Here is a 26,830-nt window from a genome sequence, read left to right on the forward strand (position 1 = left end):
TACCATAGATCACCACACCTCACTATTATTTCATTTCTTCCTTTCGACAATTCCATTCCATTCATTTGTTAGCCACTGGGAAAAACTCTCCTTTAAATATTCTAGTCTAAATTATTCATTTTTGTATCTATTTCATTTCGTTTCTAGACATAACTAAGGTATATAAACTATCACCATGAATATATCGAATCCAAATAACGAACTCCTGAAAGCAATCAATTCTCCTGCATTTACTTTATACACATGTATTGAATTATTATGCAAACATGCTGATAATATTGGGATCCATTACTATCTATGTCAAAGATTATTGACTTTCCCACATTCAGAAATACAATTTTATATCCCACAATTAGTACAAATTTTACTTACTATTGAAACTGAGTCTATGGCTTTGGAGGATCTACTAATGCAATTGAAAAATGAAAATCCACATTTTGCTTTGTTGACATTTTGGCAATTGCAAGCATTATTGACCGATCTATCTACAGATCCTGAATCATATGGCTTCCAAGTAGCTAGACGTGTTTTAAATAATCTACAATCCTCACTATTTAATACTAATCCCTATATTGATGATACATCAACACATAATAGCAGTAACACAAGCAATCCTAGTTCTTATTATTTAACTGATGGGAGATCAACAAAAATGCATGAAAATGTGGCACCTGCCATTGTTTATACATCAATGATTATGAGTGCAATGACGTTCCCGGAATTATCTAACATGACTAAGCCATTAGTGGAATCTCAAGGTAGAAGACAAAAATCTTATGTATTTAAATTGGCTAGAAATGCCATGAAAGATTTGACAAGGAATCTAACACTTAAAAACACACTATTGAATAGTAAAAAAAATAGGAAATATAATACAAATGAGGTGCAACATAATATGGATGATAAAGTTAGAGCGGCTATTGAGGCTAATTCAAACTATAGATCGAAATCCACATCTACTATGGATCGTAAAAGATTAAACCATTCAAACTCCATGGTCGGTAGTCCTATACTTAAACATAACTCCTTTGATCAAAGAAGATCTTCGTCTCACGATACCATTACCACATCTTTGAATTCAACTTTTGATATAATTGATTCAACAATGACAAGAGAGGATATTATGTTTAAGAAACCAAGAAAAAAAGATGCTATTCAACAAGCAACGTTAGATTTTAGCATAGTTGATGATATAGGTAATCAATTATTTGAAGAAAAGATTTCCACCTCAATTAAATTACCCAAAAGAAAATCAAAGTTTCTTGCAAAAAATGGATCTTCTTCAACTGAAATTTACAAAAATACAGCAACATCCACTACTACTTCTGATGGAGATAATATAGAAAGGAAGGATACTGTAATTTCAAGTGATGGAGAGGATGTTTCTGCCATTACAAATAATGACAACGCATTTATTAATGGTAATTTATCTAAGGATAGAAAAAGTATATTATCAAATTACGAAAATTTTACAAAATCTTTACCAGATCTACATAAAGTAACACCATCAAAGCCATCAATTTCTTCTAATTTAAAGAAAAGTATTTTACAAAAAAATAATATAAATAGTTCTAGTAGAGACACTAATAACAGCAATGATTCAATTAGCACTTCTACTACTATCACAACTACTACTGCTGACACACCAAGACATAGTTTTGATGTTGATGATATAAAAACTCGTCGTACATTAGTCAGATCTAATACGCAACCACCTTCTCATTTTGATATGATGAGACAAAAGAAAACAAGTTCTTATCTGGCTAAAGAAGTCGATATTTCTAAATTATCAACAAAAAAGAAAATTAAATTATTAAAAACAAATTATTTCCGTTGTGCAACACAGTTTGCTATTGCTTTGGAATCTATCTCACAAAGATTAGCACAAGTACCGACTGAAGCAAGATTAAGTGCGTTGAGAGCAGAATTATCTTTAATGAATAGGGATTTACCTGCTGAGGTTGATATACCCACTCTTTTACCGCCAAATAAAAAAGGTAAACTGCATAGATTGGTTACAATCACTGCAAGTGAAGCTCAGGTATTAAATTCAGCAGAAAAAGTTCCATATTTGTTGTTTATTGAATATCTAAGAGATGATTTTGATTTTGACCCAATGAGCGATGAAAATGAGAATATCTTGAAACATAATTCTGCTAATACGTCGCCTTTATTTGATTTAAATTATTTAAGTAAGAAAATACATAATAGAAATGATTGGGTTTCCTTGATCCCAGGAACACAAGAGGATAATATATTAACAACCGATTCATCCACAATCGCAACGACTGATACCAGACACCATCAACATCAAGCTCATATATCAAATATTGAAGAGTATTATAATTTGCAAATCACTTCTTTGGATAATACTATAACGAAATATCCACAACGTGAAATGGATCTCGGTGATGTGTCCATAGTTAAAATGAAAAATCGTTCAGATATTGGAACATATAGAAATGATATCATGTTGAATGTTGCTGAAAAGGTTCCTATTATAGAATCTGATTCTTCTAACCGTAGTCCGGAGCTGAAGTTTGTTCAAAATATGAATGAGGTTATATCTTTAGATAATGAGAAAGATGTCAAAAGTCAGTTTATGAGCCCTAATGAAACAGAAGATCTGGCTGAGCAAATGAGAATATCAGCACTTATGTTGAACCAACTAGATCAATCACCACAGACACTTTCAGATTCGACAAATCAAATCAGAGCTCAAATCATTATGTCCATGAAAGAAGTTCAAGATAAATTTGGCTATCGTGATCTGGAAGCAATTCATGGAAAGGCAGGAGAACGTAAATTAGAAAATGATATGATGACAGGTGGTATTGATACATCTTATTTAGGTGAAGATTGGCAAACTAAGAAAGAAAGGATCAGAAAACAATCTAAATACGGTCATCTAGAGAACTGGTCATTATGTTCTGTCATTGCTAAATCAGGGGATGATTTAAGGCAAGAGGCATTTGCGTGTCAAGTTATTCAAGCAATGGCTCAAATTTGGGCCAAAGAAAAGACTGACGTTTGGGTCAAAAAAATGAGAATTTTAATTACTTCTGCTACTACAGGTTTAGTAGAGACTATTACAAATGCAATGTCAGTTCATAGTATTAAAAAGGCCCTTACAAAAAAAATGATTGAAGATCATGAGTTAGATGAAAGAGGAGGTATTGCCACTTTATCGGAACATTTTGTTCGTGCATTTGGTAATCCGGAAGGTTTTAAGTATAAACGTGCGCAAAGCAATTTTGCATCTTCCTTAGCTGCTTATTCTTTGATATGTTATATTTTAAGGGTAAAAGATAGACACAACGGAAATATCATGATCGACAACGAAGGACATGTAGTGCATATTGATTTTGGGTTCATGTTATCTAATTCTCCTGGTTCTGTTGGATTTGAGGCTTCACCGTTCAAGTTGACGTATGAATACATAGATGTTCTGGGTGGATTAAATGGCAGTCCATATAAAAAGTATGTGCAATTGATGAAAGATGGGTTTAAGGCATTGAGAAAGTATTCTGACCAGATAGTTTCTATGTGTGAGATTATGCAGAAGGATAACATGCAACCATGTTTTGAGGCAGGTGATCAAACAAGTGTTCAGTTAAAGGATAGATTCCGTTTAGATTTAAAAACAGACACTGAAGTGGATAAGTTTGTGGAAAATGATTTAATTGGAAAATCAATGGGTAATGTTTATACAAGACTTTATGATCAATTCCAATTGGTTACTCAAGGTATTTTATCTTGAATATACTATGTTCGAATTTCAAGGCAGAGAAAGAATGAAAAGGAAAATAGTTAAATTTGAGAAGTTTATAATGATGAATATGATCATAGTAAATATCCAGATATATTAGCATATATATATATGTATACATTTAATAGAGTTATATACGTAAACATAGATAAGTATAATGCCATGACGTGTCAGTTTGGAATTAATATATAGATGTATTCCTTTACTTTTTCCAAATCTTTTTCTGAATAGTACGAAAATGCGTAATAGTAGTACTAATTATCGACGTAAGGCTGCAAATCTTCTTTTTAACTCTTCTATGTCAGTATCTGTACGTTTAGCCTCATTATCTTTTTTAGCTGTTGTTGGATGAATAAACTCAACCTTATCTCTCATGTCTTTAGATAATTTCAAAGATTTTTGGGGATCCTCTGAAGTCATCCTAGCATTTCTTACAGTAATTGGATGTTTTTCATTAATATTTTTATATGATGCATCATTATCAATTGAAACGATAGGTTTTTCAGAATGGGATAATACAGATTGATTAGCACTAATATCTGTAACATTATCAAAACTATTTTCATTGGAGTTTGTCATTTTTTCGTTCGAGTTGACAGTAGATGAAATTTCCGAATCAGAATCCTCTAATTTACTATAAGGAACTTCGTATGTCTTAGCAATTTCTTGCAAATAAAGTATAACCAACTTTTCAGGTGGGAGTTCAGGGATACATTTTTTAATCACTTTTTCTGGTACGCCGGTTTTATTATCTTGTAATGACTTGATAAATTCTCTACCAAATTTACACATAAGCAATTCTTTTAATTGAGCCAACTCTTTAACTTCTGGAACATAAAGTGAGCTAGAATAAGCTAATGCTCTTACAGCCTCATTAATACCATCTTCCATATGATTCGATACCAAATCTAGTTCATTTTCTATTGAATTGATAATATTAACCCTTGCTAGTAATAATTCACAGTAAAGTTCTAGAATCTCTAACAGTTCTATATGTATATCATTAGTGATCAAAGATTCGACTCTATAATAAGCCATTTGTTCTTTTCCCTGAGCAAGTAGAGTAGCAACACGTCTTCTGTCTTGTTTAGCTAAGGCTTGTTGTTTTTCTTGTGCATATCTTAACCGTTGAACGCACATTCTAAGACATGTCTTTAATCTAATAGGGTATGGAATATTTGTGTTCATTTTTTGTAGAGATAGTCTGCAAGCAACAACTAGATTTTCTGCAACTACTTGGTATTTATGTCTTATCAGTTTTTGTGGGTAATTAGCATGTTGAAACGCCTTTATGAAGTTATTCTCATAAAAAGTTAATTATACTTCTTTAGAAATACAGTATAAATGGTTTTTAGATGATTAATTTGACTAAAAGGAATTTGAGGAACAATAATTCCCTAAACAGGTAATTACGTTTTATGGTATATTTTAGGCCTTCTTACAAAAAAAAAATCTCTACCAATATAAGACTAAATCATTTAATCAGTGTGTATAGATATTATCATATTGAAAACATATATTCTCTCATCATTATTTGTATGTTCTAGTCGTTTTCATTTAAAAAGATCAGTAAAGTAATTATATATAACAACAAAGTATAAAAATAAGTAATCTATAAATCTTTCATATAAATGTATACATCAATTAGTTTATTATTTTTTTTTCTCTGTAGTAGTTTATTTTATTCTATTTCACTACTACTATTAGTACTGAAATTATTTAAGTTTTGTCATATCAAAATCTACAGGATACATCAATTCTTCATGATCTCCCTTTAAATCGAATTCACTTAATCCAATAGCACCTCCAAACTTGAGCCATCTTTCATATTGCACTTGACGCATTTCATCACAAGCCTTAACCATATCTGGCCAGTACACATCGTGTTTATAGGTGAAATCTAACCTACCGTTGTACAAGGCCTCCAATTGCTCTGGTTCTATATGCTTTTCAAATGGTTCATCGAAGATAACCTTCTCCTTTGTAGCAGGATCCAAAAATGGATACATTATTTTCAAGAATGCAGAGATATACCATGGTGCATTGATTAAAATACATTTAGCTAATCTTTCAGGATAATGCCTTTCCAATACAGCCAAACATGCCTTTGCGATAGAAAGTGGTGGTGCTTTATCAGTGATAACACCAGGTTCTTTATAAAATTTGAAATCCACTAACACAGTGATTGTTTCCACACCTTGTGGACAGAGAGTAGCTGCATTCTCCATCATGTAGATCATATGTTGAACTTGTCTAAACGATGGTTCAGTGTTTTGTCTCCCGTTTTTCATATAGAACAGAGGTCTTCTCATCTTATCAAACCCTAACAAAACCTCTTTACCAGTTTCATTTTCAATAGCAATTTTATCAGGAGATAGATTATTAGGATACTCTGGATCATGAGTTAACCCAACCTCTCTTCTCCAACAAAGAGTCGTTTTTAAGTGGTTTATTGTCTCCTGTGTGTTCCATTTATTGGCCCTTAAATGTCTTAAGATACATTCTCTAGTCAACCAGAACTTTTCCCATGAGGACAATGAACGTAGCGAGGATTCATCAGTAGTGCCTTTATTTAAATCGTTTGTATTCATTGGTAACTTTAAATTTGGATCTTGGATATGTTTCAAGACAACATTGTATAATTTGAACTGTTCTTCAGTGATTGGGTCCAAACCAGCTGGAACAGGATATGATTTAGGAGGTGCTCGAAGCATTGTGCTACATGGAATAAGATCCTTTCGTGACTCATTTAAGTTGCTTTTGGAACTGTTAGTGCTGCTGTTTCTCGAGCTATCATCTTTTTTCCTTGAAAAGAACCCCATTTCTTAAGATTTACGAGTCTTATAATAGCGGCAATTTCCTTATTTGTTGTTACTGTGCTTTCCACTCAAAGCTGGTTAAGTTTACCAGTAAAGATAGAGCCACAATCGAATCTTAATATGTAACAACATAGAGAAAAAAAAAGAAAGAATAATCTTTTCGTACAAAGATAGTATAATAAGTAAGTGAAGAAAGAAAAATAACACAAGCTTATATATATTCAAAAGCTGGGTCCAATGCCAAAGTTCATGTGGTTCAAGAAGAATAAATGAACAAATACAAAGCGCATCTATGTATCTATATATATATATATATCAGCATATCTGTGGTTTTGTTTGGTGTCTTCGTCAATTTTTCATGAAGATTTCAATTCCCTTGCATAAAATAATGAACTGCGCTCGATTAAAAAACGTCGATGCCAAAAGGGGAGAAAAGAAATGAAAAAAAGACGCATTGTGTGCTTTTTTTGTGTCCTCTTCCTATTGTTGTTGCCACAACAACGACAGAAAAAAAGATTTATTTCTTTTGTTCCTGGTTTTTTCTATTGTATTTTGTCTATCTTTTTTCGTTCCTCCGTTTTTTTTTATTGGTGTAGTCGTATTTAGGTCTATTTCGGGTACCAGCATGAATATTTTGCTAATGAGCGTTAAAACAGTTAGGGTTTAGAAATAAATTGTCTTTTTCTTGTAGCACTCTAAAGGAAAAACATCGTGTAAAGATTTTTTGCCCATCTGGAAGTAGATATCTAAAAATTGGAGCTAGTTTTTTTTTCTTTTTTTTTTTGCGCATGAAAACTGTCGTATTCTGTAGGGTTTATTTTTATATCATTCCCCAGCCACATTTTGCTAAAAACATGGTCAGTGAAAACTGAAAAAAGGTACTTTTATCTTTTTTTATTTTTTTTTTTTTTTTTTTTTGGGTTTTGCTTTGTTTATTTTGAAAGATCATGTGTTTAATGTTTGAGCCCATCAGTTTTATTATGCAACATACAATTGTACTTCCTACTTCCTACTTCTTTCTTTTCTATTGTGAGTCAGTTATATGACATTGAATTACAAAACATATAAATCGATTCCATTTTAAACAAGATTGGCGCAGTTATACCTTTTGTATGTAATCAGAATAAATATTCTATAGGCTTGTGACTAACATGTTTCACCTAAAAGAGGTTTTCGTCCTTTCTCTCTGTTCTTAAACACAGCAATGCTTTTTCTTTTCTTTTTTTTTACGTAACTGAATCTTAAACAAAATTATATGTTATAACAGCAAGTTTATTTATCAGTTATATACATATATGTTTCTTTGATATAATTAATAAATAAATATATAAACAAAAACAATGTTTTGTAATATTATAACGATCTGTTTATTTTTTATGCTTCTCCCTATGCCATTAGCCACATTAAAATGAATTGCCATAAAAACCCATAAAAGAAAAGGAAATAATTACACTTCTTTACTGTTGATTTCTTAATTGAGTTAACCATCATAGATTCTTGTGTATTGAAAAGATTAAATTTAATCGATCTTAATAAGAAAATACCAAACGTAATAAAAAGATAAGTCTTCAATAAAAAATTGATCCAAAGGGACTTGAATGGAATAAACAATGTTGTAGTCAATGGCACAAACTTGTAACCTACAAAGCAAGTCAATTCGATGAGACTTGTCACTGAAGTATTGGATAGATGTGGTGTGTTAACCAATAGATATAACCCTAATTTAAGGATAAACAAATCTAATCCCACAAATGCTAGTGTAGAAGAAAGTTTGTAATATAAATTTTCTGGATTAAAAACACCATTCAAACCTTGTTTAATATTCCATACAAGGATATATGTAATTAACCCCATCAATGGAATGTACATATCGGGAGAATTAATATCATCCCTTGGAAGAGCATATACAGTTGTGTTGGCTGCAGCAGCAGATGTAGAGAAACCAGAAACAGAACCATTGGGGTCGTTCAAGGCGGGAACATTGGATGGGTCTATAACGATTCTTTGCCAATTATTAATGTTCTTTAAATATGGAAACAATAATTGTTTCAATTTCCATATGACAAATGAAGTGGAGACTTGGAAATAGTGAGACAAACTGTTTGTATTACCAGCTACTTGAGCAGCTTTAGCCATTGTATCATGGAATTGGTTAAAATTTGAATTTCCCATAAATGAATTAAATGCATTAGATCCAATTTGAAATGCCATAGAGGCACTGCCATCCAAAAAGGAAGGGTGAGGTTGTCCATTTCCTCCTTGTAAACCTTGGTTCATATAGCCAGCTGAAAACTGGTCAGGTTGTTGTGTTTGATGTTGCTGATGCTGTTGTTGCTGGTGAACATTTGAAGATGTTTGGAAACGGTCTTGGATATTATTATTACTCTCATTGAAAACGGCAGAATCACCTTGTGAAAGCGAATAAGGATTATATGACATGACCAATAAAAGAGAAGAGGAAACTGCAGTGTCTAAAACTATATGCTCTTGGTTCGACCTATTAAGAATACCGATGTAAATGTAGTATTTCAATATGAAAGTACGAAGGGAAGAGAATCAAGCTAATTCAATACATCTGCACTTTTAATTGGACTCTGATCTAAATTGAGTTCATTGATTTTTTTTTTTTTGCATTATTTTTTCAAATTCATGTCATGTCCTTTGCATTTATCTATTTATTTTTTTTTTTTGTTGCAGTTGAAGGAAACAAAAAAAAACAAAAAAAAATTAATGTTTAGGGTTAGAGTGACTTTGTGGTAAAAAAAAAGTTATATTCTAAGAATATTAGTTTAGGGTTTAAAATATCGTATCAAAAAATTAAAAAAAAAAGTATGTTGAGTTGGCATATCCTATTTTTTTTGTTTCTTTCTGTTGTAGAATTTGAAATAACTTCATTCTGAAATTCTGCTCAGCAAACATTTTCTCCTGAATAACCTCCTCAACCAAGTTATTGAATATTCGGGAGGGAGGGAAGGGAAGCTGTGAGAGAAAGTGATGTTCGAAAAGTTTTGGTGATGACAATTTAAAGATTTTTCCTATTTTGGAGATGTAATTAATTTTTATATTTCGCAGATTTTATAAAGTGGGAAAAGAAAAGAAAAAAAAATAAGAGTGAAAAATAAAGTGTAAAATTATTATTTCTGATTCTTTACTAAAATAAAAGTCTACTTTCTATAGAGAGGCCAGTGTCATTTACTATTTAAAAAATAGACTTTATATATCTATATGTACCTCCCCTCCCTGCTTCAATTACTTTGATTGGTTTCATTGAGTTCGTGCCAAAGTCTTTAATACCTTATCAGGAACGGCAGTGCATCTTTATTTTATTTTATTTTATTTTATTTTATTTTATTTTATTTTATTTTATTTTATTTTATTTTATTTTATTTTTTTGATTAATTGATTAACTATAATAAAGTCATAGGTATATCTAAATATACTGCATTCATTATTAAACACAATATTTCTCTGTCAAGCTAGATCATGTCAGCCCCAAGAAAACCTATTAGTTCTTCTGCCAGGATGCTAAGAAGAGATATGCCTGGAACATCCACCTATGCCTTAGACACACAACAACTTATACAATCAAATAAAATCGATGAAATTGATTCTATGATGGGTTTTGAAAGGTATATCCCGCCAGAAGAAGCAATAGTAACAACACGTAGATCTCAATTTTCTAAACTTAATAATAAACAAACCAGTATAAATTATAACTCGGCTGCACAAATTAATGCCTTAGATATGGAGGGACGTGTGGGGTGGTTGATTAATATGCATCCAGTAGTAGTATCTATGGACACTGTGGCGAGTTCCAATTCTGTAGATAATTCAATCACACGCAAGGGTAGAGACGGGAATCTTTTATCTTTTGCGGTTGCTGGTGTAGACTTTTATTTTCTTGATGAGGAAGGTGGTAGTTTTAAATCCACTTTAACATATGATCCATACTTTTTCATAACTGTCACTGATGATTCAATGGTTAGTGAAGTTGAAGAATATCTTAAGAAATTACTAGAATCATGTTTAAAATCTATCACAGTCGTCACAAAGGAAGATTTATCAATGGACAACCATTTATTAGGATTGAAAAAAACTTTAATTAAATTATCTTTTGTGAACAATAATCAATTATTTGAAGCAAGAAAGATCTTACGACCTATTTTACTAGATAATCAAAACACTATGCAACAGAGGAATATATATAGCAACCAGCATAACCAGAATAGTGGTCCATTTGATGCAAGAAGATTTATTGAAGATATTAGGGAATATGACGTTCCTTATCATGTTAGAGTTTCCATAGATAAAAATATTAGAGTAGGAAAATGGTATAAAGTGTTGTCACAAGGTTTCCTTGAATGTGTAGAAAAAGTAGCCTTTGCAGATCCCGTAGTCCTTGCATTTGATATAGAAACTACAAAGGCCCCTCTAAAATTCCCAGATGCAAATATAGATCAAATAATGATGATATCTTATATGATTGACGGAGAAGGTTTCTTGATTACTAACAGAGAGATCATCTCTGAAGATATAGAAGATTTTGAATACACACCAAAACCAGAATATCAAGGTATGTTTACTATTTTTAATGAGCCAGATGAATTGGCTCTTCTAAATAAATTTTTTGACCATATTAGAGATGTACGACCCACAGTAATATCTACTTTTAACGGTGATTTTTTCGATTGGCCATTTGTGGAGACAAGAGCTAAAATTCATGGTTTAAATATGTTTGATGAAATTGGGTTTGCTCCTGATTCAGAAGGTGAATATAAATCATCTTATTGTTCGCATATGGATTGTTTCCGTTGGGTTAAACGTGACTCCTATTTACCGCAAGGGTCGCAAGGTTTAAAAGCTGTTACACAAGCCAAGTTAGGGTACAACCCCATTGAGTTAGATCCAGAATTGATGACACCATATGCTTATGAAAGACCACAACAATTATCTGAATATTCTGTGTCTGATGCTGTTGCTACTTATTATCTTTATATGAAATATGTTCATCCATTTATCTTTTCATTGTGTACTATTATTCCGTTAAATCCAGATGAGGTGTTAAGAAAAGGTACAGGTACCCTTTGTGAAATGTTGTTGATGGTTCAAGCATACCAAAATAATATATTGTTACCAAATAAGCATACCGATCCTATTGAAAGATTTTATGATGGACATTTGTTAGAATCAGAGACTTATGTTGGTGGTCATGTGGAATCTTTAGAGGCAGGTGTGTTCAGAAGTGATTTAAAGAGTAAATTCAAAATCGATCCTACTGTGATTGATGAGTTATTAGAGGATTTACCTCATGCATTAAAATTTTGTATAGAAACAGAAAATAAATCATCAATGGAAGATGTTACCAATTACGAAGAAATAAGACAAGATATCATGGATAAGTTATTAGATTTAAAAAATAACAAAAAGAGAGAAGAATACCCACTAATTTATCATGTTGATGTGGCTTCCATGTATCCTAATATTATGACAACCAATAGATTACAGCCAGATAGTATCAAAACAGAAAGAGACTGTGCAAGTTGTGATTTTAACAGACCTGGTAAAACATGCGCAAGAAGGTTGAAATGGGCGTGGAGAGGTGAGTTTTATCCTGCAAAAATGGATGAGTACAATATGATTAAAAGAGCATTACAAAATGAAACTTTCCCTAACAAAAATAAATATTCTCCAAAACAATATTTAACGTTTGATGAGTTAAGTTATGCAGAACAAATGTCACATATTAAAAAAAGGTTGAATGAATATTGTAGAAAGAATTATAACAGAATTAAAAGCTCTGAGGTAGTTGAAAGAGAAGCAATCGTTTGTCAAAGGGAAAATCCATTCTATGTGAATACGGTGCGTTCTTTCCGTGATAGAAGATATGAGTTTAAAGGTCTAGCGAAAACATGGAAAGGTAAAATGGCTAAGATTGATTCTCATGATAAACACGCTAAAGATGAGGCCAAGAAAATGGTTGTGTTATATGATTCGTTACAATTGGCACACAAGGTTATTTTGAATTCCTTCTATGGTTATGTAATGAGAAAAGGTTCCCGTTGGTATTCGATGGAAATGGCAGGTATTACTTGTTTGACAGGTGCAACTATTATTCAAATGGCTAGGTCGGTAGTAGAACGAGTTGGTAGACCGTTGGAATTAGATACAGATGGTATTTGGTGTATTTTACCCAAATCTTTTCCTGAAAATTATTTTTTCAAATTGAAAAATGGTAAAAAATTGTTTTTATCTTATCCATGCTCCATGCTAAATTATAAAGTTCATCAAAGATTTACTAATCATCAATATCAAGAACTGATAGATCCAATTAAGCATAAATATAAGACTCACTCAGAAAATTCTATTTTCTTTGAAGTTGATGGTCCTTATAAGGCAATGATTTTACCAACCTCGAAGGAAGAAGGGAAAGGTATTAAAAAAAGATACGCAGTTTTTAACGAAGATGGATCCTTGGCTGAATTAAAGGGTTTTGAATTGAAAAGACGTGGTGAATTGCAATTAATTAAGAATTTCCAAAGTGATATCTTTAAACTGTTTTTAGAAGGGGATTCTTTAGAGAGTTGTTATGCTGCAGTGGCAAATGTTGCAAACAGATGGCTGGATGTTCTTGACACAAAAGGTGCTATGCTTGAAGATGAGGATTTAATAGAGTTGATTTGTGAAAATAGAAGTATGTCAAAGACATTACAGGAATATGAGGGACAAAAATCTACCTCAATTACAACAGCAAAAAGAATAGGTGAATTCTTAGGTCCAGATATGGTTAAGGATAAGGGTTTGCAATGTAGATATATTATAAGTCATAAGCCTGCAGATGCTCCTGTTACAGAACGTGCAATTCCTGTAGCTATTTTTTCAGCGGAGATTTCTGTTAAACGGTCTTTCTTAAGGCGTTGGACCTTAGACCATAGTCTGGACAATTTCGATATAAGATATATTATCGATTGGGCCTACTACAGGGAAAGACTTGCTTCAACAATTCAGAAGATTATTACTATACCTGCAGCTCTTCAAGATGTAGACAATCCTGTACCTAGAGTTGAACACCCAGATTGGCTAAAGAAAAAAATACATGTCAGGAATGATAAATATAAGCAAACTTCTCTGTCAAAATTTTTTAACAAGGCGGATGAGGCACCGGAATCAGGTAAAATTAAAGATATCGAAGACTTATTTAGAAGTAATGATACAGACCACCAAGATATTAAGAAGAAATCAGTAGCTAGAGTTATAGTTACTAAAACACAAAAACGTAAAAATATGCATGAATCAGGTGACGAAGCGCTTGTTTTACCTTCCGTAATGCCATCAATGGAAGAGGATTACCAATCATGGCTAGAATATCAAAAGATAAAATGGAAAATACAGGCGAGAGATCGTAAACGTAAAACACAATTATTTGGTAATATTAACAATAAATCATATAGGTCTGCTCTTGGATCTATGGTTAGAAAGCAAGCAGAAATCTATGCTAATTCTACATGGGAAGTTCTTCAATATAAACAAAGTACAGAGCCAGGTAAATTAGATGTGTACGTTTTGATTAATGGTAAAATTCAAGTTTTGAATTTCAAGATACCTAAGACAATCTATATCAAGTGTAAATCAGGCAATTTACCTCTTGATAAACTGAAAAATTGTTTGGTAGAAAAAAGCAATGCTATTCTTCCGAATAACCCAAATATTCCAAATGGTTCAATGAATTTATTTAAAGTCACACTTCCTGAGACAGTGTTCATGGAGGAAATGGAAGCATGTGGTAGTATATTGAATGGTGAAAATGTATTAGGTGTATTTGAAAGTTCAATAAGTACGGTGAACAGAGCCATTATCGAGTTGGGTTCTTCAGTAGTATTTAAAAGTAACATAATGGGTTCCTTGGGTAAAGGTTTACAGAATGGGTTTGATATGAAAAACTTAAATATGGTTCCGAATGAAAGATACATGTCTAAATTTAGTAATGACTTTGTTTTCATTTTGCATTGTGCAACAAATATTGGGTATGAATTTTTCGTTGTTTCTGAATTGTGGGATGATTCTGTTACGATATTTACATTGAAACCATCAATTCAAGCACTGGAATTAAATCAAGTTACTTTGACAAAAATATTTAAAAAAGCTTTTGAATTACGAAAGTCAAAAATACAACAGTATTCAAAAATATCAAACCTATCTGATAAAGTGGTCTTTGATGTCAAGAATTACACAGACATCGATAAATTAACAAGACATTTAACTCAGCAAATTGGTAAAATTAAGGAAGAAAAGGGGCAGCAATTTATTACTCTTGTACAATCACCTTTTTGCGATACTTTAATTAGAAATGTGAAATATTTAAGAACGTTACCTGTGATTAGCATTTCATCAAGAGAATTGCAGCTGCCACAATTAAACTGGCAGGTTAAGTTATGTACAAGTATTGTTGGTCAGCTTCTATCATGTAGTTCTAGAATCAGTCAAATGATTAAAGTCGCCCAATATAGTAACATTCCTGTTTGTAATATTCAATTAAACGACATCAATTCAGTGATAGATATTTTGTATGCTAGAAAGTTAAAACATGAAAATATTGTATTATGGTGGAATGAAAATGGGCCATTACCTGACATTGGAGGATTTGAGAAGAATTATGATGAAACTCTATCCTCTATGATGGGGGATCTTACTTTCCCACAGATCAATTCACCAAATATTTATGATCAAACAGTGTTAGAAGTATCTGTCAGAAATTTGACTATCAATACAGTTATGGTGTCTTCATTAATTACAGAGGCAGAGGGGATTGATTTAGCTAATGTAGATATGGTATTAAGTGATGAGGTTAATGGTGATAGTTCGAATTTTGTCCAAGATTCCTTCGGTTCAGATGCCTTGAATGTATTGAAAAATACTGTTAAAACATGGTGGGATGAGGCGTTAGAAGATAATTTCACTGCGGATTTATTAGTGAATTCATTTATTAACTGGGTTCAAAATCCTTACTCCAAATTATTTGATTGTGTTTTAAGATACCATATACACAACTTGACACAGAAGACAATTCTACAATTGATAAATGAATTTGATTCTTTAGGTTCTAGTGTCATATATGCTGATAGGAACAAAATATTAATAAAGACTAAAAAGTATTCGCCAGAAAATTGCTATGCTTATAGTCAATATATTATGAAAGCGGTAAAAGCTAATCCTGTGTTTAAATATCTTGATTTGCAAATTGAGAAATATTGGGATATACTTATCTGGATGGACAAGTATAATTTTGGTGGTTTGGCATGTCTTCAAATTGAAGCTAAAGATAAACAAGATATGGATGCATATTCTAACTGGCAAATTAGTAGCGCTTTACCTGCTATTTATAGAACCGAATTCGATGATTGGATGGTTATTATCTTAGATAGTTTATTGAAGACAAAGGAAAACTACCTAGAAAGTAACATTAGCACCCAAAGAGTTACGCAATTAATCCCACAAAACTTGATGCAAGTTAAAAAAAAAGAAGAAGAATGATGATGATTTAGATGATTCACAATGTATATTTGCAGATTTTACAAAATATTTTGCCAAACCATTGATTAAAAGAATCAATAAGTTATACAAAAATCAAAAAGAGTTTATATTGGATCCAGTTTATTCACAAGATTATCAATTCCCACAATTGCCAGGTTCCTACTTAAATATGAAGAATCCCTTACTAGAATTTGTTAAATCCATATGTGAAGTGATGTTATTAGGTACAAACACAACATTGGAAGTCAGACAATTAAGAAAGGATTTATTGAAAATATTTGAAGTTAGAGAATTTGCTAAGGTTGCAGAGTTCAAGAATCCAAGCATGAGTCTTGAGATTAATGGATTTATGTGTGAATATTGTTCATATTTGTCAGATATTGATTTTTGTAAACAGAATTGGGACAGTAATGCGACGGATGACAGTAATAGTGGTAATAGGGGGCCCGATTTAAACATTCATAATCGTTTGAATAGTTTTAGATGCAAGAAATGTTCTAAAGAATATGATATCACCTTATTACAGGAAAGATTAGTTTATAAATTATTGCGTGATTTTTATGATTACGGTTCTCAAGATTTGTATTGTATGAAATGTCATCGTATAAGAGAGGATTTCATGAGTCCACATTGTACATGTTCCGGGGATTGGGCAGGTAAGATTACACAAAATGAATTCACACAGAAGTTGAAAGTGTATAGACAAGTAGCTCAATATTATGAATTCAACTATTTAGAGGCTGCTTTGAATGAAATACAATCCTGATGAAAGATTCATACGCATATGCGTTTGTCTTTATAGATTGTATATAAAAAATATATGTAAATAAACTTTTTATAAAAAAGAAAGAAAGAAAAAGAAACAAGTTAGAGTCTATGAACTATTCCTTATTATGTTATTTGCAGTGTCTATAATTCTTTTACCATTCATGTAATTGGTCTTGTTTCACTTTAACTTCGGTAACCTCTTTGTCCTCTACAAACCCTTCTATTTTACCTGCAATTATACTAGAAAGATCTTCAACATTATTAAAGGTCAAATGGTTTGTTGAATGTTTATTATCATGATTATCTTTGGTTAATCTGTGAAAAGATAATAAAACAGTCCTAAATTTATTTTTCAATTTAATTAGAATTTTATCCAAATTTTCCACATTTTCTTCATCATTATTCATTTGAATATTGTTAATTAAATGTCTAATAATGGAAATATTCTTATTAAGTGAATCATTTTTTAAATCTAGTGAATCTATTATATCACAAATACCTATGATCTGGTTTATGAGGACAAACCTTTGAAACCCTACCTGTAACCCAAACTGTTTGCCTTCTAAGAAACTGTTGTGTAAGGATTCATTTTGACCCTCTCTGAAACCTTCTTCATAGTATTGTTCCTCTAATTCAAGTAATTTATCTGTATAATCCATCTTCCAAACCTGAAGTATCACCAAAAGAAAAAAAAAAAAGAAAAAAAGAGGCAGAGAAAGAGAAGCAAAAGTGATGATAATGCTGATTATGACACCTATTTATTTCCGTTTGGATGGATTATCGTCAATTTCTAGAGTAAGAAAGTACTGGTTAAATGATCATACTTATTTCTTTTGCCTCTTTTCACAAGATTATTAAAAGATCAATAACAAAAGGTTCAAGCCTTCCTTTCTTAAGTATAGAGTGTTTCATATGACACATCTCAGTCCACGTATATTAGTAATAACTTTTTGTCAGTGATGCCTTGGAGGGGGAGGTATTGTTTCCACCTTCTTCGCAAGGAATCAACCGAAATTTTTGTTCAGTTTTCCTTTTTTTTCTATTTGTTTCATCTTTTCTTTTTGAAAAAAAATAAAAAAAAAAATGAAAAAACGGAAAAGAAAAAAGATCACACCCATACACCAGCAAATTTCTATTGTAGTTTTTCTTCGAGGCCAGAATTCTATGGGTGTATGGGTGTACATTCAAATCAAAAGGGAAAGATCGATAAATTTGTACATTTTTTGAATATTTTATCTACATAACGTATACATAAATATAGATGGGGTTTATAGGAATAATGGCATGAAAATATGTATATAGAGTTGTGGGGTAGTACTCCTCTCTATATTAAAGGAGTCTCGATGACTTTGGAACCTGTCACTTCTTTACCAGTCTTTTGAATCTTACTTAGTATTGTTTCTAAGGGTAAAGTTGTTTCAATATCCACTGTTTGTTTTTTTAAAGATATAACATATTTAGAGACATCTGGTTCTAATCTTTTAAGTACTCTATCAATGGCATTGGAACAACCTGAACAAGTCATAATAACTTCAAATTGGTAATGGTTTGTCATTTGTGATATATATATATATATATATGTGTGTGTGTGTGTGTGTGTGTTTATGTGTTTGTGTCTGGTGGGGGGGGGGGTTATTCAGTGATCAAAATATGGAGTTTTTTATTCTTTGTTTTTAATTATAATGTAAAGCTGTTACCTACTTTTTTGTATATATGTAATATATATTGATGTATTCATGATGTGATCATTTCATCGCTCTATGTATCGAATAGTCATTAAAAGGGGTGCACCAATTCTCTGAAACCCACACCCAAATAAATAGAAAGCGTAAGAAAACGCACTTTGGGTGGAATTAACGGCTTCCCTTACATATTAAATTGCCGAGGAAGCATTAAAGGTGAAAAGAAAAGAAAAGAAAAAAACTCCTTTTTTATGTTTTTTTTTCTTTCATTTGCTTTCTAAAGTGAATAATTAAGGATGAAAAAAAAAGGCATGCACCCAAATTTGAATCGGTGTTCAATCCTCGTTGGCAGCCTCTCTTATTTCATAAATCTCTGAAATAGCATCTTTCCGTAGTGGTGTATCTGCAAATAATAAAGTAATCCATGCAACAATCTCTTCCGTGCTAAATAGATAAAATTCACCATTATAAAACATTTCCATAATATCTTTGAGGTGAAGCGGTAGAAATTTACTAATTAACTTGAATCTGTCACGGATCTCTTTATATTTAATCAAATTTCGGGTAGGGCTTGACGCTGGTGATAAAGTTTGTAATCCTTTTTCAAAGTAATCAATATAGATATTGTTATGGATCAATGTCATTAGTTCTGATAGATTCTCTGAATTTTTCTCTGATATTATATCCCATCTTAATACTATATCAATAATTGATTTGTTATAAATGTAATCCATTATATCCAAAATGGTATTTTCGTATTCAATAGAGAAACTTTTTAAATTTGATAAAGGTTCTAATAATTGTCCCTTAGTGTATGGTAATAAATCGTCAATTAAAGACGACCATGAGGGGTTTTCCTCATGTTTTTCTAGTTCACTTAATTGATTATTTATCGCTTTCTTGATATGAAGCTTGTGTTTAATTAATAGTGTTGTTAAATATTCATCTGATAATGAAGAAATATAAGTTAGTTTAAGTTCCTTTATAGATGTATATTTACAATCAATATACAATTGCCACCATTCACTTTCCGAGTACGAACTTTGGATCATTACAAATATCGCATTCTGTAGCATTTGTAACTTATGCAAGTAGTAATCTCTTTGTATATCAACTAACTCATGACATTTCTTCTCAAATAATTGATTGCTTTCAATAATGAATTCATTTATTTTAGTCACTTTTATTGTTCCTTGGTCCTTATTTTGGAAATTTATTTCATCCTCATCTTCATTTCCTATATCCCATTCCGCATCCCATGCATTTTCATCCTCGTTCTTCTCTTCTCTATCAAGGGGTTCTTTGATATCATTATCTAAATCATCAATGTTAATATCAATCTCGGTATTCCATGCATCTTCAATGTCGTCATCATTATCAATAGAATCTACATTAGGTTCATCTACTGGATCAATTGCTTTTTCCAATTTTTCTTGAGTCCCCATTACCTCTCCTTTGTTGTTATGAGTATTACCCTCCAATTTATCCAGTTGAATAACATCTTTAATCTCTATCCAATTTTGGTTTAATTTCAATTTTTTCTTGAAAACGTTAATTGATTCGTTAAAATTTTGATCAATTAAAATTTTATAATATAAATCTTTATCTTCAATCAAATTAATGATTTCAGACCCATCAAAATTAAAATTTGGGCCATCGGCAGTCAACTGAATTAGACCATCATTTATTGATTTTATTTCATCAAGATATAAACTGTTTGATTCATTAAACAAAATTGACGCAGCATTAGATTTAACAAATTTAATTAATTCCTTAATTATTACCTCACCTATATCTTTTATTATAATTGTATTATATTGGCTTGTTTTAAGGGCTTGCAAAAAGTCAACTAATGATTTGATACTATGGAGTACAATCTCTAAGTTTTCTTCATCCCACTCTTTTGTTGTTATTCGAATAAAACTTAATTTGTTATTACTACTACTACTACTATTATTATTATCATTATCATTATTGGTGGCCTTAGCATCTGTCCCCATATTATATTCAAATTTAATATTTGAGTTAAATATATTTTTCTTAATTAAGTTAACTAAATTATTACATTTAATAAAATTCAAATCAATGTTGGTTAACATTTTCCTAACTTCTTCAGACTCTGAACAAATGCCCATATCCTTTAAAAACCATTCATTCTCTAAATTATTGATGAAAAATAGTTGATTTATCATTGATATAAATGTGTTGTATTCCATTTTTTCACTAGAGTCAATCAATATTTCGGAATTAAATATAATAGATTTACAATCTTTAATATCAATAACCCAGAACTTTTCAAATAGTAATTTATAGATATTTTCAATGAGTCTTAAATGCATCATATCGATATATTTCATGATAGATCTTTGAAAAGAATATGACTGTCTTGAGAGAATTGTCTTATAACTCTTTAGTTTATTTCTTAGCGTTTTTAAGGAATAATAACAATTTTCAAATTCGAATAACTCCAAATTGGCATTAAATTCCATTATTAAATCACGGAAAGTTTTCAATTTATTTAAATCATCCAATTTTATTGTTAACTCGTTATCTTGATTCAATAAATTGGTATTTTCTTTAATTAGATCATCTACTTTAGAACTTCCTGTATAATTGTCATCGTTGTTACTGTTGTTGTTTTTTTCATTTTGTGTAGAGGCTGTACACAATAAAGGATCCTTTGAAATTAATTCTAAGATAGTCTGCGTATCTAAACCCAGCGATAATAGCATAATATTGACTTATTATTTTTTTTTATTCATTCAGTTTTTGGACGCAGTTTTCGATTAAATAAGCAAATGAATAACACTCGACTTGATATAGTCACTATTTTAAGTGGTGGTTGGCTAATTCAATCAAGTATCTATTCACCTTCAAAACTATGTTGGATTCCAACATAATGATCATTTTCCACGATCACTCTGTAGGTTCAAAAAAACATCGAAAATTGAAATAGAAAAGCGCGAAAAAAAACTATAATATCATTTTAGACGGTACAGTAATCATGTGGGACAAATGCATTTCTATAAAAGATATATGGGTGTGTCATTTATAGACAGCAATGCATTTTTTTTTCAATATAGAGATATACTTTTTTTTTTTTGGTTTTTCGTTTTTTAATTATACATACGTACATACTCATATTTGTGCAATTATTTACTAGTTTAGATTGATTTGTTGGTTTCTTTGTTCGCTTGTTTACCTTTTTTTACTACTGTTAATGCAGGGAAGAATGTTGATGAACCCTGTTGAAATTGTAATATAACTTCATAGTTATTCTTTTCATTAGTTTCACGATTTTGGATCATTTTTACAATTTTTTCCATGTTGTCCCTTAGACCCGAAGTGGATCCCAGATATTTGTTGTAATAATCTAATGCTTCCTCTTTGACTAATCTTGTCCCAGTATAAATTTCTCCATTCTTATCATTACTCTTTATACCTTTAATTATTGTAGTAACAGATTCTTCGGCTTCGTCTATTTGTGATATCATATATTGTTTCATTCTGGTCATCTGTGAGTGAAACATTGGTGTGTTTAGGCTTTCTTTAATCGTGAAACTTTTCAATATGTCTTGGAATATATCAAAGCTTGGTAATTCAGGTACACCAATTGATGAAAAGGTCTTAAATCTTAGGTTATGGAGCAATTCTTGGTTAACAAATTTACTTGTCTTAGGTGCCACACCATCAATCAGTTTGACGGATCTTAATATGGAAAATTGTAAGACTTGGAATAAACTCAACGATTTGTTAATATTGCATTGCAATAATAAATATTTCAAATATTGTCTGTTTATCTGCAACTGAGGCATTTCTTCCTTCATCAAACGGTTATATTCCATTTTTGAATTTTCTTTCTTTTCACCTGCTTTCAGTTTCTTGATTTTTTTATTCATGGAATGAATTGAATCTATCTTATTCTTTATAAACTGAGATATTTTATTAAGACAGGATTCCAGTTGATTTGAAATATGATAAACATGATAATACATATCAAAAGCTTCAAATGGTTTATAAACTTCCAAATCAAATCCTTTTAATGTAAATTCGATCATCGCGAATACTTTAATAGTAAATATCCATGACGCATATGGCATTAACGGAACTTCAGTATTACCAACATTGAAAGTAGTAGTAGTGATGGTGGTGGTGGGATTATTGCTATTGTTGTTATTATTGTTATTTGTTGATTTTACAATATCATGCATACCATTAGATATGAATTCAGACTCTAATGTTTCTAATTGTGCTTGAAGAGAATCCAATAACAGTAGAAGTCTATTGTAACCTTGTCTGTACCTAGCTGTATTCTGTGAACAATTTTGATAGAATTCATATAGTACATTAGAACAATCCTGCAAGATCATCGATAAACTCTCAGACAGATTAGGGTGATTGACGAGATTGTTTGAAATTTGTGCACCCATCAATGAAAATTCCATAAAATATGAATATAACAAATCATCAAACGAATATTTACCTACAATGGTGCCATCTTGATGGACCAAGAATAAAGGAAATAGAGCTCTAGCCAACACATGTCTTTGTTTTAACTTATTGAAAAAGGATACAAATTGATGCAACTCCACTGCAGTATCAATTCTGGATACATTAAGAATCAATTTAATGTCATTTGCCATGGTGATAAACCCTAAGTAGTTTTTTCTCTCTGGTGTCACTATCTGTTTGGGTGGGAATTGGTTAGAACAAAACTTTTGAATGCTCATTGAAAAGGATCCCTGCGGGACTTCAAATGATAGATCTGTTTGGTTCAGAATTGTGGCTAATTGAATGAGATCATCTAAATATTGTGTGTCTGTAGAATATTGAGTGGTGATATTTTCAAGTTGCACTAAACATTGAACCAATTTTAAAAGATTGATTAAATGTCGGGTGTAATCATTTGGATTCAGATCATTGGAGTCAGATACCCATTTGATTGTTTTGTTTAATGAATCAAGAACATCACTTTGGGCAGGTAATCTATCAAATCCAAGCAACCCCATTGAATTGAAATTCAAATCTTCCTCCTCATAGATAACCCGCTTAAATAATAGGGATTTAATGAAAGCTGCAAAATAGGAGATAGAAACAATAAAATCACTCAATACGCAATCATATAATGGATCACCAGTATTAATTTTTTTATCTATATTTACAGTGTGAGAAGAATTGATATTTAACAGATATTCCATATATTTACAGCTTAAAAGGGTAGTTGGTAAAGATTGGTAATCGTTTAGCCAAGATACAATGCATCTGACTAATCTGTCGGCTATTGAAGTGACATATATTAGATTTTGTTCTTTATTTGAACCATGTTTTATGTTACAATCGAATTCTGCTTCACATGCTTTTAGTGGGATTAAAAAGGAATCCAATTTCGGGTTATTGACTTCTAGTGAATGAGTCCCCTGAAACAAATCAAAATATGGATTTTTGATGATTGTTCTAGGTTGCAATTTATCACAGAGTTCGTCTATTTTAGAAGTTATGTCTAGGAGATCTGTGTTGGCACATAGAGTATCAATTTCTTTATCATTTAATGATAAATTATTCATATCCATGGCCAAACTCATTGTGTTGGTTGGATTTTTTCTTTTCTATCTTGTTATTTCTCTTTTGGTTACTCAAGAATAAAAAAAAAAAAAAAAAAAAAAACAAATAATAGACCAATTGGTAGTTACAGATGTCTGTGTGTTTGTGTATCTCTGTGTTTTTAGAGAACTATGTATTTTCTATTCCATGTGGTTTCGAGAAATAAATATGAACAAAATGATAAAGGCACAGAGAAGAAGTATAGGGCAAAATGGAAAACACTTGCAGAAGCTTCTTTATTATTAGGGTTAGTACATGCTTCAAGAAGAAAAACAGATCTTCGTGGGGTAGTTATGTTAGGGTCAAACTTCAATTTTCTTTTTCCTGTCTGACCATCCAGAAACACAATAGACGTGGACCAGTGACTAGCGCCGTGTGTGAGGGGAAAGTGCAGAAAAGACAAGAAAACAAAACAAAGCCCAAATGGACCAAGAAATTTTGTCGATTTTATGTTTGCTCGAGAGTTTTTTTTTCCTGCTGGAGGGAAAAACCCGACTGCTCGAAGATTGCAGGGAGGCAGGGATGGCAGAAAACAGGAAAAGAGTCTCGGAGATTAGGAAGAAGATCTAATTCACTAGAATATTTAGCTTTTTCTACCTGAACAACTACGTGGATCTGAATATACATAACATTTGCGTTTTGTACTTGTACCAGTACAGCTGATTATTCGCAATAAATATAATCGTCTCTCAGTTGTTTCAATCATCTGTTTTTACATACAGTACACAGACAATCTAGTTTCTTTTTTACTTTCTTTTTTTTGTTCTTTTTTGTCTTTTATTCTTCTATTTTTTTTTTTTATTCTTTAGTTTCATGGTAAAAATACATTTCTCTATGGAAGAGAATAAATTATCCCAAATAAGAGAAGCACATAAATGAATATTATCACCTCAAACACAATTTGTTTAAAACATTTAGTTCATAAATGTAATTATACGTCTAAAATATCACTACTCAGACTACCTTTTTTAATACGGTACCATACAAATGTCTCTTCCCTTTCCTCTTCCCCTCCTAACAAACATTCCATTATAACTCCTTTGCAAGAATATGATACACAAATTAAACTGGGGAAATTAAGAGATGATCCGTTTCAAAGAAGTATTCTAACTTTTTTAAGTAGATTTCATAGTGATTTAATTAATTATTATGCACCTGAATTGTCTTCCCCATCGATAAACAGTTTTAATAAATCAAAGACAGCTAACTGGATGAGTAGACTGTTGAATAAACTCAAAGTCTTCAATCGCTCTGCTACATTTGATTCTATTGCTAGTGACAGTATCAGTCCTTATAGTTGCAAGACACCAAAAGGTATTTATCTATATGGTGACGTGGGGTGTGGTAAGACAATGTTGATGGATCTCTTTTATAAGACTATCCCTCCTCATCTGACAAAAAAAAGAATCCATTTCCATCAATTCATGCAAAACGTACATAAAAGATCACATGAGATCCTAATGGATTATCACAGAAACACAGGCAAAGATACAAAGGATATTGACACTATCCCATTTTTAGCAAACGAAATCGCACAAAGTGCTAGAATTTTATGTTTCGACGAGTTCCAAGTCACAGATGTGGCCGATGCAATGATCTTGAGAAGATTGTTTACTGTTTTACTGTCTGATAAATTCGGCGTTATCCTTTTCGCTACTTCAAATAGACACCCTGATGAATTATACATTAATGGGATTCAAAGAAAATCTTTCATTCCATGTATAGAACTGATCAAGCATAAGACCGAGGTAGTTAATTTGAATTCGAATACAGATTATAGGCGTATTCCAAGGCCTATTTCCTCTGTCTATTTGTATCCAAAGAAGGACCAATGGAGATACGAGTCTCCAGAATTTAAAGTTATGAGACAACATCATGTTGAATCCTGGTACAAATATTTTGCGCAACCGATGGAAAATGATCAACTATCTCCAGAAGGCAATATGATACAAACAAAACATGAGATCCATCATGACTATCCGTTAAGTATCTGGGGCCGTCAGTTTATTGTGCCCAAGTGTACACCACCAAGAGTAGCACAATTTACGTTTGAAGAACTGTGTGGGCAGCCGTTGGCTGCAGGTGATTATTTGATGTTGGCCAGAAACTTCAAAGCTTTCATTGTTACCGACATACCGTACTTGTCAATCGATATTAGAGATAAGATTAGACGGTTCATCACATTTTTGGATGCTATATACGACAATGATTGTAAATTAGCAACGACTGCAGCAGATGCTTTCACCTCGTTGTTTGTTGAACCTGAGATGTTATTAAATAACTATGAATTGAAAAGGAGTATTTCTGCATCAATCAATACTGTGGCTGAGCATGCAGATGAACAAGCTAAGATTGATGCAGCAGTTCAAAATTCAACAATTTTTACACTCGATGAGGAAAGATTTGCGTTTGCAAGAACATTAAGTAGACTTTCACAAATGAGTACCACAGAATGGGTATCTCGTTAAGTGAAGGAAAGAATGCAAAAAATAAAAAAAATAAAAAAGATAGAGAGAGAAAGAAGGTAGATATGTTTTTTTTTTCATTTTTATTGGCATTTTCCTTCCTCCGTTGTGATGTAAATGGTAGTGACTTGACAAATGCGCCAATATTTGTACATATATATCAAGTACTTGTAAATATATATATATATATATATATGT

At 31.5% G+C, this 26,830-nt stretch overlaps 10 protein-coding genes across 10 annotated transcripts; 3 read left to right on the forward strand and 7 right to left on the reverse strand.

Annotated features, from left to right (window-relative positions):
- Positions 1 to 175: 175 nt before the first annotated feature.
- PIK1 (1-phosphatidylinositol 4-kinase) lies at positions 176 to 3,760 on the forward strand (the record flags this gene model as incomplete). The annotated part of the gene is made up of 1 exon (XM_064859433.1): positions 176 to 3,760. The coding sequence occupies one exon, from the start codon at positions 176 to 178 to the stop codon at positions 3,758 to 3,760; it is 3,585 nt and encodes a 1,194-aa protein (XP_064713676.1).
- A 267-nt stretch (positions 3,761 to 4,027) lies between these two features.
- IST1 (Ist1p) lies at positions 4,028 to 4,957 on the reverse strand (the record flags this gene model as incomplete). Its single annotated transcript, XM_064859434.1, has 1 exon — positions 4,028 to 4,957. The coding sequence occupies one exon, from the start codon at positions 4,955 to 4,957 to the stop codon at positions 4,028 to 4,030; it is 930 nt and encodes a 309-aa protein (XP_064713677.1).
- A 527-nt stretch (positions 4,958 to 5,484) lies between these two features.
- PDR17 (phosphatidylinositol transporter) lies at positions 5,485 to 6,591 on the reverse strand (the record flags this gene model as incomplete). Its single annotated transcript, XM_064859435.1, has 1 exon — positions 5,485 to 6,591. The coding sequence occupies one exon, from the start codon at positions 6,589 to 6,591 to the stop codon at positions 5,485 to 5,487; it is 1,107 nt and encodes a 368-aa protein (XP_064713678.1).
- A 1,383-nt stretch (positions 6,592 to 7,974) lies between these two features.
- On the reverse strand, positions 7,975 to 9,027 carry YIF1 (protein transporter YIF1; the record flags this gene model as incomplete). Its single annotated transcript, XM_064859436.1, has 1 exon — positions 7,975 to 9,027. The coding sequence occupies one exon, from the start codon at positions 9,025 to 9,027 to the stop codon at positions 7,975 to 7,977; it is 1,053 nt and encodes a 350-aa protein (XP_064713679.1).
- A 1,044-nt stretch (positions 9,028 to 10,071) lies between these two features.
- On the forward strand, positions 10,072 to 16,116 carry POL2 (DNA polymerase epsilon catalytic subunit; the record flags this gene model as incomplete). Its single annotated transcript, XM_064859437.1, has 1 exon — positions 10,072 to 16,116. The coding sequence occupies one exon, from the start codon at positions 10,072 to 10,074 to the stop codon at positions 16,114 to 16,116; it is 6,045 nt and encodes a 2,014-aa protein (XP_064713680.1).
- Positions 16,117 to 17,036: 920 nt separating this feature from the next.
- LTO1 (ribosome biosynthesis protein LTO1) lies at positions 17,037 to 17,543 on the reverse strand (the record flags this gene model as incomplete). The annotated part of the gene is made up of 1 exon (XM_064859438.1): positions 17,037 to 17,543. The coding sequence occupies one exon, from the start codon at positions 17,541 to 17,543 to the stop codon at positions 17,037 to 17,039; it is 507 nt and encodes a 168-aa protein (XP_064713681.1).
- A 665-nt stretch (positions 17,544 to 18,208) lies between these two features.
- Positions 18,209 to 18,439, reverse strand: ATX1 (copper metallochaperone ATX1; the record flags this gene model as incomplete). Its single annotated transcript, XM_064859439.1, has 1 exon — positions 18,209 to 18,439. The coding sequence occupies one exon, from the start codon at positions 18,437 to 18,439 to the stop codon at positions 18,209 to 18,211; it is 231 nt and encodes a 76-aa protein (XP_064713682.1).
- A 462-nt stretch (positions 18,440 to 18,901) lies between these two features.
- DSL1 (Dsl1p) lies at positions 18,902 to 21,298 on the reverse strand (the record flags this gene model as incomplete). Its single annotated transcript, XM_064859440.1, has 1 exon — positions 18,902 to 21,298. The coding sequence occupies one exon, from the start codon at positions 21,296 to 21,298 to the stop codon at positions 18,902 to 18,904; it is 2,397 nt and encodes a 798-aa protein (XP_064713683.1).
- A 432-nt stretch (positions 21,299 to 21,730) lies between these two features.
- Positions 21,731 to 24,148, reverse strand: MAK10 (Mak10p; the record flags this gene model as incomplete). The annotated part of the gene is made up of 1 exon (XM_064859441.1): positions 21,731 to 24,148. The coding sequence occupies one exon, from the start codon at positions 24,146 to 24,148 to the stop codon at positions 21,731 to 21,733; it is 2,418 nt and encodes an 805-aa protein (XP_064713684.1).
- Positions 24,149 to 25,042: 894 nt separating this feature from the next.
- AFG1 (Afg1p) lies at positions 25,043 to 26,635 on the forward strand (the record flags this gene model as incomplete). Its single annotated transcript, XM_064859442.1, has 1 exon — positions 25,043 to 26,635. The coding sequence occupies one exon, from the start codon at positions 25,043 to 25,045 to the stop codon at positions 26,633 to 26,635; it is 1,593 nt and encodes a 530-aa protein (XP_064713685.1).
- Between the last annotated feature and the right edge of the window lie 195 nt (positions 26,636 to 26,830).

Source organism: Arxiozyma heterogenica (assembly GCF_036370985.1).
Source record: "Arxiozyma heterogenica strain weizmannii chromosome Unknown scaffold_25, whole genome shotgun sequence".
Lineage (NCBI taxonomy): Eukaryota > Fungi > Ascomycota > Saccharomycetes > Saccharomycetales > Saccharomycetaceae > Arxiozyma > Arxiozyma heterogenica.